This window comes from Lathamus discolor, chromosome 5, assembly GCF_037157495.1.
Source record: "Lathamus discolor isolate bLatDis1 chromosome 5, bLatDis1.hap1, whole genome shotgun sequence".
NCBI lineage: Eukaryota > Metazoa > Chordata > Aves > Psittaciformes > Psittacidae > Lathamus > Lathamus discolor.
The window spans coordinates 64,857,139-64,875,212 of NC_088888.1; the positions used below are offsets into that span (position 1 = coordinate 64,857,139).

At 50.3% G+C, this 18,074-nt stretch overlaps 1 protein-coding gene across 1 annotated transcript; it reads right to left on the bottom strand.

Moving 5' to 3' along the window:
- Nucleotides 1-464: 464 nt before the first annotated feature.
- On the bottom strand, nt 465-13,505 carry NR2E1 (nuclear receptor subfamily 2 group E member 1). Its single transcript, XM_065682601.1, has 9 exons — nt 13,217-13,505; nt 11,879-12,024; nt 11,101-11,188; nt 10,550-10,785; nt 9,148-9,294; nt 4,404-4,500; nt 3,869-4,018; nt 3,214-3,319; nt 465-845 (listed from the first exon to the last, which is right to left on the bottom strand). Exons 1-9 carry the CDS (start codon nt 13,503-13,505, stop codon nt 683-685), a joined length of 1,422 nt encoding a protein of 473 aa, XP_065538673.1. The 3' UTR covers nt 465-682.
- Between the last annotated feature and the right edge of the window lie 4,569 nt (nt 13,506-18,074).

Below are 18,074 nucleotides of genomic sequence, written 5' to 3' on the forward strand. Positions count from 1 at the left end.
AAGGTCAGGGAGGAAGTGTATAAAGCTCTTCTGTCTTTGAGATGTTAGCCGAACAAATTGTGGTGACATCCACTGCAAAGATCACCAGTTCATTTTGCAGGGAGAATGGAGCTGCTGTCATAAGCTACTTTTTAATCAGTTCTGAAGGCCACTTCATGATGTATTATAAGCAGAAGCAATGTTTTGGTAACCTGGTCTTAAATGTTGCCTATTATATTAAAAACATTTTCTCAACATAGGCTACTTTTAAAACAATTCTGAAGGCCGCCGCATCTCATGTTACAACAGAAGCCAAGTTTGGTCACCCGGTTCCAAATACTGAACAAACTAAAGTACCTTCTTTCACATTTTGTCTCAGATCTGCCAGTTAAATGAGAGAATAGCAGAGTCTTTGTTAACTATGACTGGCATCTGAATTGCTTCCATCCTGTAGTAGCAGGAATAGCAGCCAAATTCCAACCACTTTTACTTTTTTCTGTAGAACAAAGCATTCTCTCCATGATCTAAATCACTCTGTTCAGAGCAGCAGAATCATATCTACTGGGGTATTTTGTGTCAATGGGTTTAAAGGCTAAACATTCCCAGGCGTATGCTTCCCGTAGGTTTTGTTAGTTGAGGCTTTTTCTCCATAGATTAAAGTTCTTCTCAAACTGTCCATCCTGATGCTTTATTTTAAGGTGATTTATATGTCACTGGATTTGTACATATCTGAAAGCAGTCTTGTAATTGGTACATTCCCAATGGTCTTTTTGAAAAACACTTCTTCTATTGTAGATGGGCTAATGGAACGTAAAGCTGGTAAAAGCAGTAGAAGTTTTCCAAAACGACAGGGTTGTGTGGGATACCTGGGAGACAGAGAGAGGGAAAAAATATTATTGATGTTTTAAAGTCTATTTTTCAAAGAAAATCTTTTACTTTATAGAAAAGACCAATACTCAACAAACTGTGCAAATGAGTGCTACCTGTGCTAAAACCCTGTGGTTCGTACTCAAGGGAGCAAGAAGGTTAATTCAGAGGAAAACTCTCCTAATGGAGATTAGCAGAATATAGACCAATGTCTTGGAGTTCTGATTAGCTCCTTGTCCATCATACAACAACAATGTTCTTGATGCAGTTCAGGGAAGAGCTTGACCTATAATAAATACCCTGTCATTTAAAGTGCAATTTAAACTTAGCTGGATTGTCATGGTAATCATTCTGCCCCCTTTTGGTTGCTATATACATTTTGAAAGAAATTTTCTTGTTAAAGAAGCTGTTATTTTATCCTCAGATGCTGTGTTTGTGTAATAGGATATTTCCCATCCTTTCCCCCAGCTTTTGAAGCCAGCACAGTGTAGGATATGCATTCTAGCTGTGCTTTCACTGACTTCACACCAATGATCCTCAAACCTCTGCTTACAGTGAAGGACCGAAAAAGGTCATTTGGAGATACTGATATACTGACATACTCTGCTTTTCCAGTCTGACCTTCCTTGTGTCCTGTTGAGAGCAATTCCACTGAGGTCAAAGGGCTGATGCTGCTGTAACACTGGCAGGAGGGTAAATTCAAGCCTGAGAATGAAATGCAGGCTGAAAGCCCTATCCCTCAGGAGTCAATGTAACAGTCCTGTTAGTGGACTGCCCTTTTTTTCCTGTGGAAGAATGTCTTTTACAACAAGTACTGTTTAGCCCGGTAGCTAAGTATTTCCAGCAACACAGAAATGCAATGGAAAAGTTGCCATGCTTGGCATGAAAACCATGGGTATGTAAAACCATTCCTCCCTAGGTTTTGTCTCCAATAGGCCCTGTCTCACCCAGAGACCCTAGGGAGCAGTCTTCATGGGAAGGGCCTTTCATAAGAACAGGAAGAGGTTGCTCTACAGCAGTTATTCTTTTTGCTCTACTATTATTTTTTTTTTGCTCAACAAGGCATAACTGGATGGTATTTGCATTTTTGCTCCTGTCCCCATGTTAGGCCATTCCCTATAGGCTGAACGGAAGTTCTTCAATGACTGCTGCCATCTAATCTCTGATACCGAGTGGACTTCTGCTAGCCAGAGCTATTATGAGAACAGGTCAAAATTGCAGAAGGAAAAAAATTGTATAAAAGTATCTTTTCCATTGCTCCATCTCCCACTGTGCTAGTGTCGTGGCCTTCCACTGCAGCTAAGGGACTTAAGACATGGGCTTTGCAAAACCTGTTGCATTTCTCCCCACAAGTCCTGAACCAACCAGAACAGCTGAATGAGACAAGGGCAAATATTTTCTTCCCAAACAATGATTCTCATCACTCTGCTACAGCATCAAAATAGGATTCACAAGTTCTGCATTTTTCATTTCAACCTGAGAACAGACTCAGGGTAGTGTCTTAGAAGAGCCATTTAACTCCCTTGTGTCCTGATTTCTGTGTCTGCAAAATGGGAGAAATTATATGGGGATTGGAGATCATTGGTGAAAAATACTCATACTGCCATCAGATGTGCTTTTCAGCATCACAATTAGCAGTATTTAATTGAATAAAATATAAAGGAAAAGGTAGCCTTCTGAACTGCAAAGTGTTCCACAGCAGGTATCACTTCCCAAGGGAAGATCTCTCCTTCTAGCGCTTTTCAATTTGTCTGAATATATTGAGGTACTGGAGTGCATTCAGAGAAGAGCAATGAAGCTGGTGAAGGGTCTAGAGGAGAAGTCCTCTGACGAACAGCTGAGAGAACTGGCGTTGCTTAGTCTGGAGAAAAGGAGGCTCGGAGGTACCTTATCACTGTCTACCTGAAAGGAGGTTGTAGGGAGGAGGTGGCTGTTCTGTCAAGTAACAAGTGGTAGGACAAGAGGAAATGGCCTCAAGTTGCACCAGGGGAGGTTTAGATTTGATATTAGGAAAAATTTCTTCACCAAAAGGGTTGCCAAGCACTGGAACAGGCTGCCCAGGGAAGGGATGGAGTCACCATCCCTAGAGGGATTAAAAAGACGTGTAGATGTGGTGCTTGGGGAGATGGTTTAGTGGTGAACTTGGCAGTGTTAGGTTAATGATCGGACTTGATGATCTTAAGAGTCTTTCGTAACCTTTTCTATTATCCTATTGCATCAGGAAATACCAGCCGGCTGACAGCCAATGTATACTTGCTGTAACAGCCTAGTCCCCGCTTCAGTCAGTGGAAATGTCACCTTCACTGCAGTGAAAGCAGGATTTTACCCCTACACCTGCAATAAGTATTGAGAGAAGACACCACTCACCTGGTATGAATGTAGCTGTTCAGAGTGAGCTGGGCTTCGTCTTGAAGGGCTGCTATGGCGGCAGCATTTCGGAAACTCCTCAGTTCAGAACCACTGTGTGTAGGCACTGGAAAGCAGATCAGTTACTAATTACTGGAGAGGGACATCTTACAAGGGGTTGTAGTGACAGGGCAAAGAGTAATAGCTTTAAGCTGAAAGAGGGTAGATTTAGATTAGTTGTAACTTCTTTACTGTGAGGGTGGTGAGGCACTGGCACAGGTTGCTCAGAGAAGCTGTGGCTGCCCCATTGCCAGCAGTGTTCAAGGCCAGCTGGACAGGGCTTAGAGCAACCTGGTCTAATGGAAGGTGTCCCTGTGCATGGGAGGAGGTTGAGGCTGGATGAGCTTTTAGGTCTCTTCCAACCCAAAACTTTCTATGATTCTAGTTCAGCTTTACTCTTAGGTGGGTCAAAACCAGTTCAGCTAGTGCTATCAATGGAAATTAGACATCCCATTAGTTCCCCAGTGCTCCAAATACAACACTGACTGTTGAAATTCAATACTGAGAAACCTGTTGGGTGATATAAAGCTATGTTTGGTTTAAAGCATCATTGTTGCTTTAAAGTAGTAACCTCATAGTTATCAGACCAGATGAGCAACAGATTCTTTCTGCTTACCAGCTTTAAAAGTGACAATGCATTTGAGACAGGCAAATTCGGTAGCATCTAGCCGAAGTTGTCTAAATCTAGCCACAACCTCCTGTAAAGCCTGTATTTCTGAAATAATTTTATTCAGCTTCTGAGAATCTGTATTGTCACCGTTCATGCCTAGAACAGAAACAGATGAAATAAATAATATTAAAGGCATTTGCTTTATTTTATATTGATTTCTGACAAAATCCTCTGTATCAGTATCCACTCTATTGTCACACTCGTCTATCTGGTTCCATGTAAACTGACTATATTGTATGAAAGTTAATATAAAATCTTCTCTTGGATGATAACAAACACAGTAATTTGCATTTAAATGACAATGCAAGCAGTCATGAATACAACAAAACAACATTATTTGCATTTAAATATAGATTTATAAATGACAGGTATGCTCTATTGTTCTGTAGGAATTTGTTATTCTTTACATGTTGTTCTTTTTTCAGTAATGTATTTTTATGGTAATTTTTGTAACAAAGTCATTAAATCGTGCAATTCTTACCAGATACAGCCAGTAGAGTGTTAGCATCAACTGGAATGGCCCATTGTGCTATTCCTAGAACAAACAGTTCTCTCCAAGCATCTTCCAAAAGCATCAGCTGTCATACAATAGATGTACAATATAACATAGTGTATAATTTATAGATTTATAGACAATTTAAATATGTAAATTTCTGTTATTTTAAAAGCTACTTTAAATGCCTGTCATGGTATTTATCCCACACCATTCGTTAGCTCTTCTCTTAGCTTTCTGAGAAGGTGTCTAGAAATAAGTCTGCACTGTGGCAAACCACTGAAGGTTGGCTCACTGTGCACTGTGTTGTGGACCAAAAGGGAGAAGGAGAGAGTGAGAACTCCCACCACAGTGAGCTTGCTCACAGCATGAGCACTCACCTGTGTTTCTCAGCACAGTGGGGGCTCTCTCCTCCTCACACATACAGCTGTACTAGGACAAGCTGGACAGTGCTCTCCTATTACTCTCTAGGGATTACCCTGCTTTCCCTCAGGAAGACAAGATTTATAAAGAAAAGCCTGGACAACATCCTGAAATTACATCACTCTGTAGGGATCACTGCTTTAGAGCACAAGCGTATCTTAACCCCTTCCTTACTAAGCAAGTCTCTAGCTCTTTAAAGCACAGACACACATTCAGTTTCTTATGTCACCTGTTTTCCTGCTTTTTGCTTAAAATCACTCAGAAATTCCAGGCACTAAGAGCTTTTCCTATCAGGGAACTGAGTATCCAAGTACCTACGCTGACAGCATTGCTAGCTCTCTGCAATTTTTGCGCATTGCCTGGTTGTGTGGAGGATGTTTTAGGCTGAGAAAGTTGGGGCTGTTCAGCCTGGAGAAGAGAAGGCTGTGAGGAGACCTCACAGTATCTGAAGGGGGCCTATAGGGATGCTGGGGAGGGACTCTTCATTAGGGACTGTAGTGACAGGACAAGGGGTAACGGGTTAAAACTTAAACAGGGGAAGTTTAGGTTGGATATAAGAATTAAGTTCTTTCCTGTTAGGGTGGTGAGGCACTGGAATGGGTTGCCCAGGGAGGTTGTGAATGCTCCATCCCTGGCAGTGTTCAAGGCCAGGTTGGTCAGAGCCTTGGGTGAGATGGTTTATTGTGAGGTGTCCCTGCCCATGGCAGGGGGGTTGGAACTAGATGATCTTAAGGTCCTTTCCAACCCTAACTGTTCTATGATTCTATGTGTTTTTCTCCGTTCAGAGGCATTGCCTTTGATTTCTGTGGAGAAGCAGTGGTGCATCTGAAGAGGAGACAAGACTGGTGATACAGACTAGCAAAGCCAGAACAGCCATGTTTAGTCTTGAGGGCATGTGTGGATTATTGGCCCAGGACAGCTCTTAAGAGGGGTATATAGGGTTTCTGGTTCAGCTGAAGTTTATGGCCTAAAGGACATGCTGTGGTGCGTACACACTGCTGGGACCTTGTGTCTCTCAGTAGGGTGGGAGAGATTTGGAGGGGTAAGAACTGTAATGGAATCAGGAGGTATCATCTGGTGGCTCCATGCAGTGAAAACAAATTGCCCAAAACTAATGCAGCAAAATACCCCAAATGACAAGAGTTAATATTGCTATGGTCCTGAAAGTATCAGCAGCTTAGCTTCTTAGGAAAATAGGAAGGAGGGTATTTTAAGTCTATAAAGAGTCTGCAAGGAAGAACAAAGTAAATAAATATGTTGTAAAAATGAATTATTATTTCCTTGGAATCATATGTGAAAGTAATAGATATAGAACACATGCAGTAAAAGTGAATCCTTTATCTATGTGCCAACTCTTAACAGTGTTATGAGTTTTGAACTACCCTATTCCAATCAGAATGGAAGAGCTCCCAGAGTCTGCTCTCTGTCACTGCAGGCTTTTTGCGCTATGTGCTGTGCAGAGCTTGTACATAGCCTGACTAAGGAAACTATGACAGGAAAGTACTTCTGACTCTGCATGCAATTACTGTTTGAAATAATTAAGGATTTTACAGTACTGGAAGCTGCCCAGGTCATTGTATGAGATGGGGGGTGGCATGGGGGTGCCCGGGGTGCGATGCCCATTTCAGCTCTGTTCTGAGAGCAGCTGAGCCTGCTTCTGAGTCTCCCAACTGCTGCAGCCTGCAAACCCAGCCCCTCCTCTGGATAATCCTGCCTGATGGAAGTGCAGGTTTCTGTATGACATAGGAAATGATTCAACGGCCTTTCATTTGCTTTTGTAAAACTTTTTTTGTCATTCATCCATGCAGATACAATGGTAATGAATGGTGGTTCCTGGAAGATATCAATTTTGCATGTTCTTTCCCACTAAGTCTTTAAAGTCAGAAAACTTTAGAAATAAGAGACTATTCCAATAGCCAAAGCTTTCTTCATGCCTATGCATAAGTCTGTAAAACCACCAATTAAAATAATTCATGCTGAAGTCATACTCAGCCTTCCTTTTTCAAAGAAACAAGAGATACCAGGCTTTCTGAAGGACTGGTTTCTGCTTCTTAATCAACCCTATCCTGTAAGTATGACCTTCTGTTGGTGACTTGCATTGGGCCAGCCTGTCCTACGGACAAACTGGGCAGGTGTGCAGGCCAGCAGAACTTAAAGCATGGCATTTTGTTGTGTGGCTTCCAATCCACAGCAGGATTAGCTGTGTGGAGCTGGGGAAGGGACAGCCTCTGTTTTACTGAGGGTACTGACACAGCAATCCTCTGACTTGTGTTTTGTCAGCAAATTGGTTTCTACTTATTTCCTTGCCTTCAAGATGAAACTCTCACAGAGTCCTGGACTCACAATGCACTTGCCTTTTTGGAAGAGCACAAACAAAAGCAAAATCCAGGAAAGGGTTTTAGTCTCTTCCCAGGCAAATGTCAGGGATACAAAAAGAGAAATGCAGACATTTACAGCTGGGCCATTGTCACATTAAATAATGCAATGTCACAGTTATAAATATCAACTGATTATTGATGAAATAAGGTGAGTACTAAAATCAGAGTAATATCTTCTACAGCTCTCCTAAATATGACAAGGGAATCATGCCGAAAGAGGCTCAGTCAAAGCTTTGGAGCTGAGCAGCTCTGAGTTTTGAGGAAGCTGCCTTGTAGTGAGGTACAGCAAGTCAAGATGATGTTAAGGAAAGGCTGGGATTTTAATGTGTAATTCACTAACATTAGTCCCTGATATGAGAGTGAAAGAGGCAGCAGGTTATTTAAAGATAATGGGAGCACTCTGGCATGTATGGTGGTTATACAGGGTGTGCTATCTGAAGCATGCTTGATCATGTGCAATGGAGACTTCCTTTGCCCCCAAAATCCTGCTGCCCCGTCCTCTGCACACTAACAGAGACAATGACCTTGTGGGAGACATATCCATATTACGTCAAATAAAGCCTTAGGAACCTCCTGTGGACGTCACTGGTCTAAAGACAGACCTGGCTCCTTCCCGTGTACTGAGGCTGCTGCTGAAGTGGCACACGTGCTGCTTGTCCCTGATATTTGGGCCTGTTTCTTTGGTTGCTAGATATGATAGACCCGATGCTCCATGGGAGTAGCGGCAGCAGAAGAGAGCCGCCCCGGGACTGCTGTCTTGCTACAGTCATGTATAGCCTCCCGGGGTCTACCTCATTGCTCCTCCCATGCTCTCGCTGCAGCCAGAGCTGAATAGCGACCCCCTTTGACTAATTTCACGGCAAGGATTTCAAACCGCGGGGCTGGTGCTAGAAAGAGAACATTTCATGTACCCCAGCTTTATAGTGCGTCGGGACCATCACGATTTACCTTCAGGAGGAAAACACTACTGGTTTCCTAAGACGCTCTTTTCTTTCAGTTCAAAATATGTATTTGCATATCAACTGCAATCCTTGCAACATGCATCTACAGAAAGGAACTAGTTCCTCTGATGGCTGCTACGTAACATCTAAGGCACAACATTTCTAGTTACCATTTAGGGAAATAAGCTCGATCATATCAAAACATTAGGTGTCTTTTATGATAGGAGCTTTGTGTGGATTTGCCCCTTTCCAGTTTATAATCATCTGATTACTTTTTTAAAAAATTATTGCGTTATACAAAGCACACTGTGTCCTCATCAAGAATCAAGTCATTAAGAAATTGCTTCAGCTCATATGGTTCACATATGATTTACTCCAAGCAAAGGCAAATTGTCATAGAGGAAAACAAGACAAATTAGGGGTGATTTTAATTAATGGTGAAAAATACTGGGGGGGGGGGGGGCAAATTCTGCTTCCACCATATTGGTGTAATTTTCAGTTCGCTGAAGCCAACATGAATAAGGAAAAAATGTTGGCTATATAAACAGGAAGAGAGGAGGGGAGGGGACAGGAGAAGAAAGGAGAGGAGAGGAAAGGACTGGTCCTCAGAAATCACCTCAGTCACCCCCTGACTGTCATAGCCTGGTGACTTTTCCTCTAGAACTTGTCCTCCCATAATATATGCTTTATATTAGTGGTTTGGTTTGGGTTTTTGGTTGGTTGGTTTTGGGAGGGGGGGGTTGTTGTTTTGTTTTGTTTTTCTTGGATTGATTTCCATTTGCCTCATGGAATGAAAGCTGGAGGAAAGCTGTTTCTAAATCACCGCCTGGTTTTCAGGGACAGACCAGAGCTCTGCCCTAAACTTCAGAACTTCTGATGTCCATTAAGGATTTAAAGGTCTAGGGCTGAAGGCTCAGGATCCAATCTGAGCTCTAAGCCTTCTTTAACAGGCAGGCCAAGTTAGTGCTTCCCCCACCGCAGGTGTCTTACCTGGTCTTGTAAGGACAAGGTGGAGAAGGCTGGGACGCTCTTGGCCCACTTGATGCTCATGAACAGAAGTCTGGCTGCTGACTCGCAGACAGATTCGGTGGCCACTTCGTAGAGATACATAGGGGTACCATTGACTTCATGTGGGTACTAATGTCAAAAAGAAAATAAAGGAACTTCATACAGTGTCACCAAGGCAGCCTCATCTTCCTCTCCCTTACAGCTGCCGTTCAGCACGTCATGCTCATGCCCAATACAGAGAGTGCACTCTCTTCTTCTGCAAGCAGAGGGCATTGCTTTCAGCGGGCTCACCCCAAATGCTCTCTGTGCTCATCCGTGTGGATGAACTGTACTACAGAACCAGTTCTCTAGAGGAGGTTGAAGGGAGAATTAAATTATTACGGGGGGGGGGAGAATTACCAAAATGTGATGTCATCCTTTACCCTGTTACACAGTAGCACCCCATTAGAATTAAAAGGCTACACATTTGATTAGAATTTGTGTTTTGTAACCTTTGCTTCAGAAGCTGACTTAGCACTCCTGCCTTTGCTCAGCAAAGTAGTAAGCACTTGTTTAGCCTTAACCTTCATCTAGCTCCCTGACTGCAACAGGCAGTAAGCAGATGTGTAGAGCTAAGCATAACTACCTAAAGGTTTTGTAGGGCTGGAACTGAGTGACATGTGCTCTGTTTTCTTGCTAAATAATTTCTCATCCAGTATTTTCCAAAATTACAATATAAAACTACACACTGTGATCATGTTCATGACGGATTCTGCCAAGCTACTCTGAAAATGCAGAGCTATTTAAGCAGTTTCTTCTATGGTTTTCTAGGTGCTGTAAATACACAAAATACCATTGCAAATTAGTTAATGATAAACATCACCTTATCACCTATGCAGCTGAGGCCACAGCAGTGCTTCCACTGGGCTACTTAGGAAATGTTACAGCCAAAAAGCACAGAGACAGCTTAGACATGATGATGTCTGTGTGGACAAGCTGCAGGCTTTGGTTGCTATGGATAGTACTTTCTGGACTACACCACTGTGGAGATGGGCATTTTACTAAGAAAACTCAGTGACTGCATTCCTCATGACTCAAGGATTAAAACTGACTTATGAATGGGCCACTCCAGGCAGGGGTAGCACTCCTGCAACCATGAAGGTGTAAGGATGTAGGGGAGACAGGTTTTGTACGGAGCAAGATATCAGTCAGTCCTTCTGCATACTCCTTCTGCAGAGGGCCTCTTAGCCCTTGCACCCCCTATCTTCAGAGCTTTTAGGGACATAACAAAACAGTCCCCACAACATTTTGCCATGCCTACCCAAGAGACAGGAAGGAGCAGATGGGCTGCAGACACCCCAGCAGCGAGGCCTGCAGACCACCAGGGACCAGGACAGTGGCTGACCTTTGGGGTGGGCTGTGCCAGGCCCACCAGAGCCTGCCTCTCTGGTGTGCCAGCAACGGCAGCCAGCTCCAGGCCATGTGGCTCCAACTGGGAGACAGTGGTGAAGAAGGCGGGTGCTGGCAGGGCGGCAGCAGGGAAATGCGGAGCGCTGCTGCTCTCTTCCTTGTGCCCGCGGAAGTAGAGGGCCACCTGCTTCCGTATCGTTGATGTCCGGGGGCCCCGCTCGTGCTGCACCGCTGCGGGTACCAAGAAGAGGCGAGGGGGTCACTGCAGGGTCACACACCGGGTACCCCACACTGCTCCACTGGGCTTCTCTCCCTCTTGGCAGGTTTTTGGGGCCAGTCCCATACCCCCACCCGGGAAGTGTCTGGGGAGAAACAGGAGAGGCTGCTGTGGCAGGGCAAGGGGAGGGAGGGGATTATTAGGGACCCGGGGGGGTTAAGGGGAGACCCCGCAGGGACACACCGCTCCCCAGTTCACAGCAAGGCTCGTCTCCCTCCTGTCTCCCCGCCGCCCAGCCGCCCCGGCCCCGGGGGAGGGAGAGCAGGTACCGTCTTTGTTCATGTTGACCTCCAAGCACTTCTTCAGCCTGCAAGCCCGGCACTGGTTCCTGTGCGTCTTGTCCACCGGGCAGCCTCCCTGCCACACAGCCAGCCGTCAGGCGGGGGGATCAGCGTGCTCTGCCCGCAGCCCTCCCCGCGGCGGCGGCGGGCACGGAGGGGGCTGCCCCCGGCAGGGCGCCGGGAGGGGCCGAGCAGGACGAGCCGTACCGGGCTGCTGGGCCCAGCGGCGGGGCGGGATGGGCCGCCTTCAGCACCCGAGACAGCGACGGCGGCGCCGCCCCCTCGGGGTGCCCCAGCCCCGGTCCCCGGTGCCCCCCCCCGGCTCCCCACGTCCCCATCCCCGCATCCCCGCGGGTCCAGGCAGGGGTGGGAATGAGCGCGGCCGGAGGGACAAGGGGGAAAAGAGGAGTGACCCGCCGGGGTGGAAAGCGTGCGGGCTGTCCATCGACCGGCTACGGGCGGTGGCTTACCGAGGGGCTGCCCCTCTTCTCTTTCCTCGTGTAACAATTCGGTGAGCTGGCCTCTCGCCTCCCCTCGCCGCCATCCCCCCTCCCTCCTGGCTCATCCCCCCCATCCTCCCTCAGAGTGGGGACCCAGCGACCGGCCTCGGACCTAGAGCCCCCCCCGGGGAGGGAGGGAGATCCAGCTGTGCGGCAGCAGGATCGTACCTCTGCGGGTGTTCCTGCTGGCGGAGGGAGGGGGGTGGTGGGGTGGGCAATGCGGGGTCCTGGGGAAGGCAGGGTAAGAGATGCAGGCGGCGAGGTACCTGATTGCCCGATTTGCAAACATAGGTCCTGTTCCTCCTGATGCTCCGCTTGAAAAATCCGGAGCACCCATCGCAGGCGTAAACCCCGTAATGCTTCCCGGAGCTGCGGTCTCCACACACTTTGCAAGGGATGTCTAAAATGCGACCTGAAAGCAGAGAAGGGGGAGAGGGAGAGAGCTCAGCAGTCTGACCTCCGGAGGGATTAGCCCCAGAGCCCCAGTACAAGCAAATAATGAAGTGATTTTATAGCCAACTTTCTTTTCCTTGAGCAAGTGTCAGTTTTCTACAATGAGCATTATTCATGCCCCGCTACGTTTATTTGGATCTTCTATAATCGCCAAGACCCATTTTGGAAGGGAAGATTACAGCCGCGGGAGCAGCAGACTTGCCTGCTAGAAGTGGGGATGCGGGGGGGCCACGATTTCGGGGACGGGAGGGGGGCGGAGGGTGTTCCACCGCTTTCTGGCGCTCGGCAGACAGAAGTCGGCCCTTTCCCTGGTCAGGAGAGCACTCGGGGAACGAAGGCGCGGAATAAACCAAAACAAAATAAAATGACCGGGGAGGCTAGTGACCTCCTCCCCCCGCTCGCAGTCCCAGCGAGAGGAGCCCCGTTCCTGGCACGGAAGAGGGGTGCCATTTTCTTCACCCCAAAACCTGCAGCAGAACTTTCCGCCTCGCCTTTGTGCGCGGCCGAAGCTGCGGGCCGGGGTGTGGGGATGGCGGGAGGGCTGGAATTGGAAATGCTCCGAGTGTCATGTAGAGACTCGCACAGATTGTATCCCAGCCTGGGTCAAGAAACCCGCCAAACCCCCGCCGGCTTCTGCATTTTCTCCGGCTTTTCTATTTACTTTTTTACTTTTACTTTTTCTTTTTTATTTTTGCCATTTATCTTCTCCTTATTCTTTTATTCTTTTTCTTTTTCTCTTTTCCTTTCCTTTCCTTCCCTTCCCTCTTTCTCTCTTCTCTCTTCTCTCTTCTCTTCTTTCTCCTCTCCTCTTCCCTTCCCTTCCCTTTTTCTCCTCTCCTCTTTCCTCTCCTCTCCCCCTCCCTTTTCCTCCTCTCCTCTCCTCTTCTCTTCCCTTTTTCTCTTCTCCTCGCCTCCCCTCTCCTCTTCCCTTCCCTTTTTCTCTTCTCCTCTCCTCTCCTCTTCCCTTCCCTTTTTCTCCTCTCCTCTCCTCTCCTCTCCTCTCCTCTCCTCTCCTCTCCTCTCCTCTCCTCTCCTTTCCTCTCCTCTCTTCTCCCTTCTTTCTTTTTCACCCTAAACAGCCTTCCTTCCTCCCACCAGAGGAGATTCATTCCAAATCTTGAGATTTGGAAATTTGGAGATTCATTCCAAACCTTGGTCTCCAAACGCGAATGGAGAGCGCTCGGGGCCGCTATCTTTGTTTGAAAGTAGTTCAGGAAGAGCCCCGACTGCGGGTGGCGGGGGGTGAGGGCTGGAAGGGGGGAGGCGGCAGCGTGCTGAGGGGTGCGGAGTGTTGCTGGGCGGCTGGAGGGGGAGGGTGCTGATGGAAACAGGCCGCAGGGGCTCCTCTCGCTCCCTAGAGAATTTAGGAGTCCGAGATACTTTCAGACATGTCTCCTTTAAAGCTCTAAGACAATGCCTGCTGGCAGACAATAGGGACATTAGATAGTGTTAACTTAATGATTTTGCCCATTGAAACTCGTTTGACTGCCTCCAATGAGCACAAGCTGCCAGCTTCTCCCCTAAATGAAACCCGACAGCTGCTATACACAACACGGCGAGAGGGACGGGGATTAGGTTAGGAGCTGCGAGAGGGAGGGGTGGAGGAGGGAGGGAGGGAAAGTGGGAGGGAGGCAGGGAGGGAGAAAGGTTAAAGAATAAAAAACTTTTACGCAATTAATAAGGAGCGCAGCTAAAGGAAGCCCCCACCACCTCCACCACCACCCCCCCACCCCGGCCCCGCAAGCCTTCGAGCAAGCCGCGGCTTTGGAGCTGCAGGTAGGCGCCCGTGAGGAGGGCTGGGGCCAAGGCACGGTTTCTGGGAGTGTGTAATTACAAGCCCTCCTTGCCACCTGCCTATTGGGGCACCAGTGACCCGTCAAAAAGTGTAGCATGGGAATTCGGATATCGCACAATGCCAACGGGGGAAAGCGCTCGACTTCCCTCTGCAGCCCTTAGCATCCACGGGGAGAGAGGGGGTCCACACGCACGCACACAAAGGAGGAGGAGGAGGAGGGGCAGGCTGGGGGTCAGGGTAGAGACACTGAAGCGGTACGTGCAGCGGTGCTGCATCCCGGAGCAGAGCCCCGCGCTGCCCCCCGCGCACTCGGGCCAGCCGCCGCTACAGGCACCGGGGACCCCCCTCTCCCGCCTCCCTCAGCAGCGGGTGGGCCGGGGGTCCGCCGTCCCTGGAGCCGGGCAGAGCCGGGGGTCCCCGCTCCTCCGGCCGGCCTGCGGCGCGGGGCAGCCGGCTCGGCTCCCTCGATGCTAAAAGCGGGCAGCGGGGAGGGGAGAAACTTGGGTTAGTTTTCCAAAACAGTTTTCCCCAGACGGATTTTAAGTTTGGAAGTCGCTTTAAAAGAAAAATCAGATTCATTATATAGGTCCATATCCACACCACGTATGTGAACATCAGTTCCATGTATTCCTTACAAGTCCATAAAACCCGCGCACCTGGAGCACCTCGCCAAACTCAAACAAGCGCGTTTCCAGCGGTCGGAGCGGCGCGGCCGGTCCGATCGGTTCCGTGGCCCTCCAGGAGCCGGAGGACGGGGAAGGGGGGACACGGAAGCACCGACAAGGCGCGGGGAGCGGCTGGAGCCGGGCCGCCCCGTCCCGCCGCAATCCCGGCCCCGCTCTGCACCCCCACCCGCCCCACGGAGGTTGTTACGAGAAAACTTTCATACAGGGCAAAATATGGAATAAGTAGAAGGGGAAGAGGCAGGGCAGGGGGAGTGAGAAGAGAAAAATGTAAGCTTGACACGGGGTCATGAGATAACCGGTGAACTCTGTTTAAAAGTGCTCCCCGTTCCCCGAGGTACAGCTTCGTCTCAGAAGTTTAGCACTAAGAAAATGGGACTTCTGTTCAGCTGGGAAACCGTTTTGAACATCCCACGACAGGGGGTCCTTGGGGGCTTTTTTTGTGTGTCATAATTGCTTAAAGGATATATGGCAGCCCCGATTACTGTAATTACCATCAGAGGCTGTTGAAAGAAGTTACTCTAGGCTTGGTGGACGGCGGGACGGGGTCTCCTCGTTACCACCCAAGCAGACATCGCAGCCAACATCGCCAGGAGCCCACCGGCGGGCAGAAAGGCTGGGCCGGAGACCTGGGAGCCCCCGGAAGCCCCAGGGACCTCCGAGACGGGCGGCCAGGCCCCTGGACAGCGAGCAGGACTTTTGTATGCGCTGCCGAGGCCGGCTGGACTCGGGCCCCGGCCCGGGGCAGGCCCCGCTTGTCCCTGTCCCCGCGGGGCCTGGCCTGGTCCGGCCTGGGGATTCCTTTCGGGCGGGTGCCCGGCGCCTGCGGGGGGTCAGAATAAGCAGTGAAAGCGGCGGCAGCGGCCGGGGTCGCGCAGCGCCGTGTAGCGCGGTCCAGCCTTGCGGAATTTCTGCCCTGCAGCATGTCTCCGGCAGACGCTCCGCCGTCCTTCGGGGACGAAGCCCCCGGCCCTTCCTGCCCCGTCACCCAGATCTCTGTCCGGGTACCCGACAACGTCCAGACGCAGCTGTTCAAGGACCTGATCCTGCACTGGCTCCCTTCGCACTTACCGGGCAGTTCGGCAGCGCAAGGCGGCGAGAAGCAGCCTCGGCCGCCACTGCCCCTTCACCTCCGCCGTTTCTTACCTCCACCACACCCCGTTACTCGTTTGATTATTACTGTTTTTCCCCTCTCGGGGGCTTTGCTCTGAAAACGCCTCGCTCAGCCCCGCGATGGGGAACTGCAATCCAACCCACACCGAAACGGCGGCCCGGCCGCAGCCCCGGGTCCTGCCATCTCCGCACCGCCCGTCCGCCTCCTCCAAGCCGCGGCCCCCGCCTGCCCTCGGCCCCTCCGCCGCGGGCCTCGGCTTTCACACACACACACACCCGGATCCCGGCCCCCGTGGACAAAGGGCGGACCCGGGTCAAGATAACGGAGAGCAGCGGCGTGGAGAAGGCCGCAGGGCCGGGGGGCGGCCGGCGGCAGGTACAGCCGCCGGTCCCTCCCGGCTCTGCTGCCGTTTTTCCGCCGCTCCACAAGCCCTGGAGCCGGCCGGAGCGCGGAGGAAATATCTGTCCGATCCATCACTTGTCAGACATTAAATTGGATTGGGTATTTTTTCCCCCTTTTGTTACTGACTCCATCCATATTACAAACTCCGAAAGTCCCATTGGGATTATACGGATTGAGCCATTCTGCAAGAGCGGTTAGTCATGCTTTAAATTCCCCAGTTATGAGGTGTATGGATTTAGGATTAAGAAAAATGTGACTTTTAAGTTGTTTCTGCTTTCCTCGTTGCAGGATTATTTGTTGTAACTGGAAATGGTGTGCAAAGTATTGCATTTAAATCCTCCTTCCACAGAGCTGCTTACGTGATCCCGTGTAATTGAGTGACCGGAGTTTCAAACTCTTAAAAAGAAATTATTATGTCGCAGACGATTGCATAAAGTCCGTAAGAAAAACAGCACGTTTCAACTCCCTAACGCCCTTTAAACCCAAACCTTCTTCCCTCCGTCCCAGTACCGGCGACCCACGAACAACCGACCGCACCCCGGCAGGACGTGCCCCATCCCCGCTGCCTTTCCCGGGGCTCGCTGCCCCCGGTCCCGCCGCGGAAAGCAGGGCCGGGCCGCGGGAAAGCGGCTTTTTGTAATCCCCGGGCCTTTAAACTCCATCGGGACAACTCCGAGCCGATATATTGCCACTCCGGATGGAAATACACACTTTTTTTTTTTATGGGGAGGGGGTGAGAACCCAAACTACAACACACACACACCCCCCCGCCTCTCCCTCCCCTCCACCTCCCGCCCCCCAGGCCAGGCTGCAGCCGGTCTGGGAAAGGCTGCTTGAAGCCTCCACCGCGTTATTACCCACTTGTTGATCCCGCCGGCTTGCTCATGCTCGAAGGCCCCGGAGTCGTTAAACTCAGGGCGAAGTGTCGGTGCCGGGGCGAGGCCGCTGTCCGTGTGTCCCCCCCCGTGTTCTTCCCCCCTCCCCGCCCGCCGGCGCGGCGGCAGCGGCGGCTCCGTGGGGCAGGTGCCTCCCTCGGGCGCTCACTGCTGGCTCCGCCGAGGGGACCGGCGCATCCTCGCCGCTGCCCCGCTCCTCCGAGGGACGGGGGCACGCTGCGGGAAGGCGGCAAAGCGGTGGGGGGGAAGGAGCAAAAAGGAAAGGGGAAAAAAAAAAAAAGAAAAAGAAAAATATGAAAAAGAAAGAAAAAGCAACGAAATGGCCCAAAGCCGGTCCTCGCCCCTGCGAGCGGCTGTTCTCGGGACCCCGTAAGGTGCGGGGGATGCGGGCGGGCTCGCTGCCGGGCTCCTGGAGGACGAGCGGGAGCCGCAGCAGCCAGGGACAACAATGAGGCGAAGGAGAAGGTGGGATGGGGAGCGGGGCTCCGCGTCGAGCGCCTGGGTGCAGCGAACAGGGAGATCAGAGCCTGGAAAAAAGAATGGAAGGGGGGAAAAGGCGTCAGAGGAGGCTGTCTCTGCCTCTCAGAAACTGAATGGTATAAAAAGGGAAAGGTTTCCAGAAGTTCATTACACTGGCTGACTTTGCGCTTTGAGCTCCAGGCTTCGGCCCCTATAATAGCGGCAGAGGCAGTGACAGCGGCGGTGCGGGGAGGGGACGCCCCTCTCCCACTGAGCCCCCCTTGCTTCCCTCCAGCTCCCGCCGCCGCGTGACGTCACCCCGCGCGGGCACGGGGAGGGGGTTACATGCTAATGATATTAATGAACCCCCGAGCGCCTTTCGCACAGGACACGGCGGCCTCCGAGGCGAGCCCGCCTCCTCGCTCGCCTTCTACCCTCGCTGTCATAGGAAGGGACAACCTCTCCCACCCCCCACACCCCCCCCCAAAAAAAAAAAAAAGAAAAAAGGAGAAATAAATAAAAGAAAAAAAGGGGAGACAAAAGAAAAGCAGAAAGCACGGATCAAGATCCCGTTTCATTCCCATTTTGCCCTGGCGAGGTGGGACCAGCCTGCGGTTCTCCCCTGCCCCTGCCCTTGCCCTTGCCGCCCAGCCCGGGCAG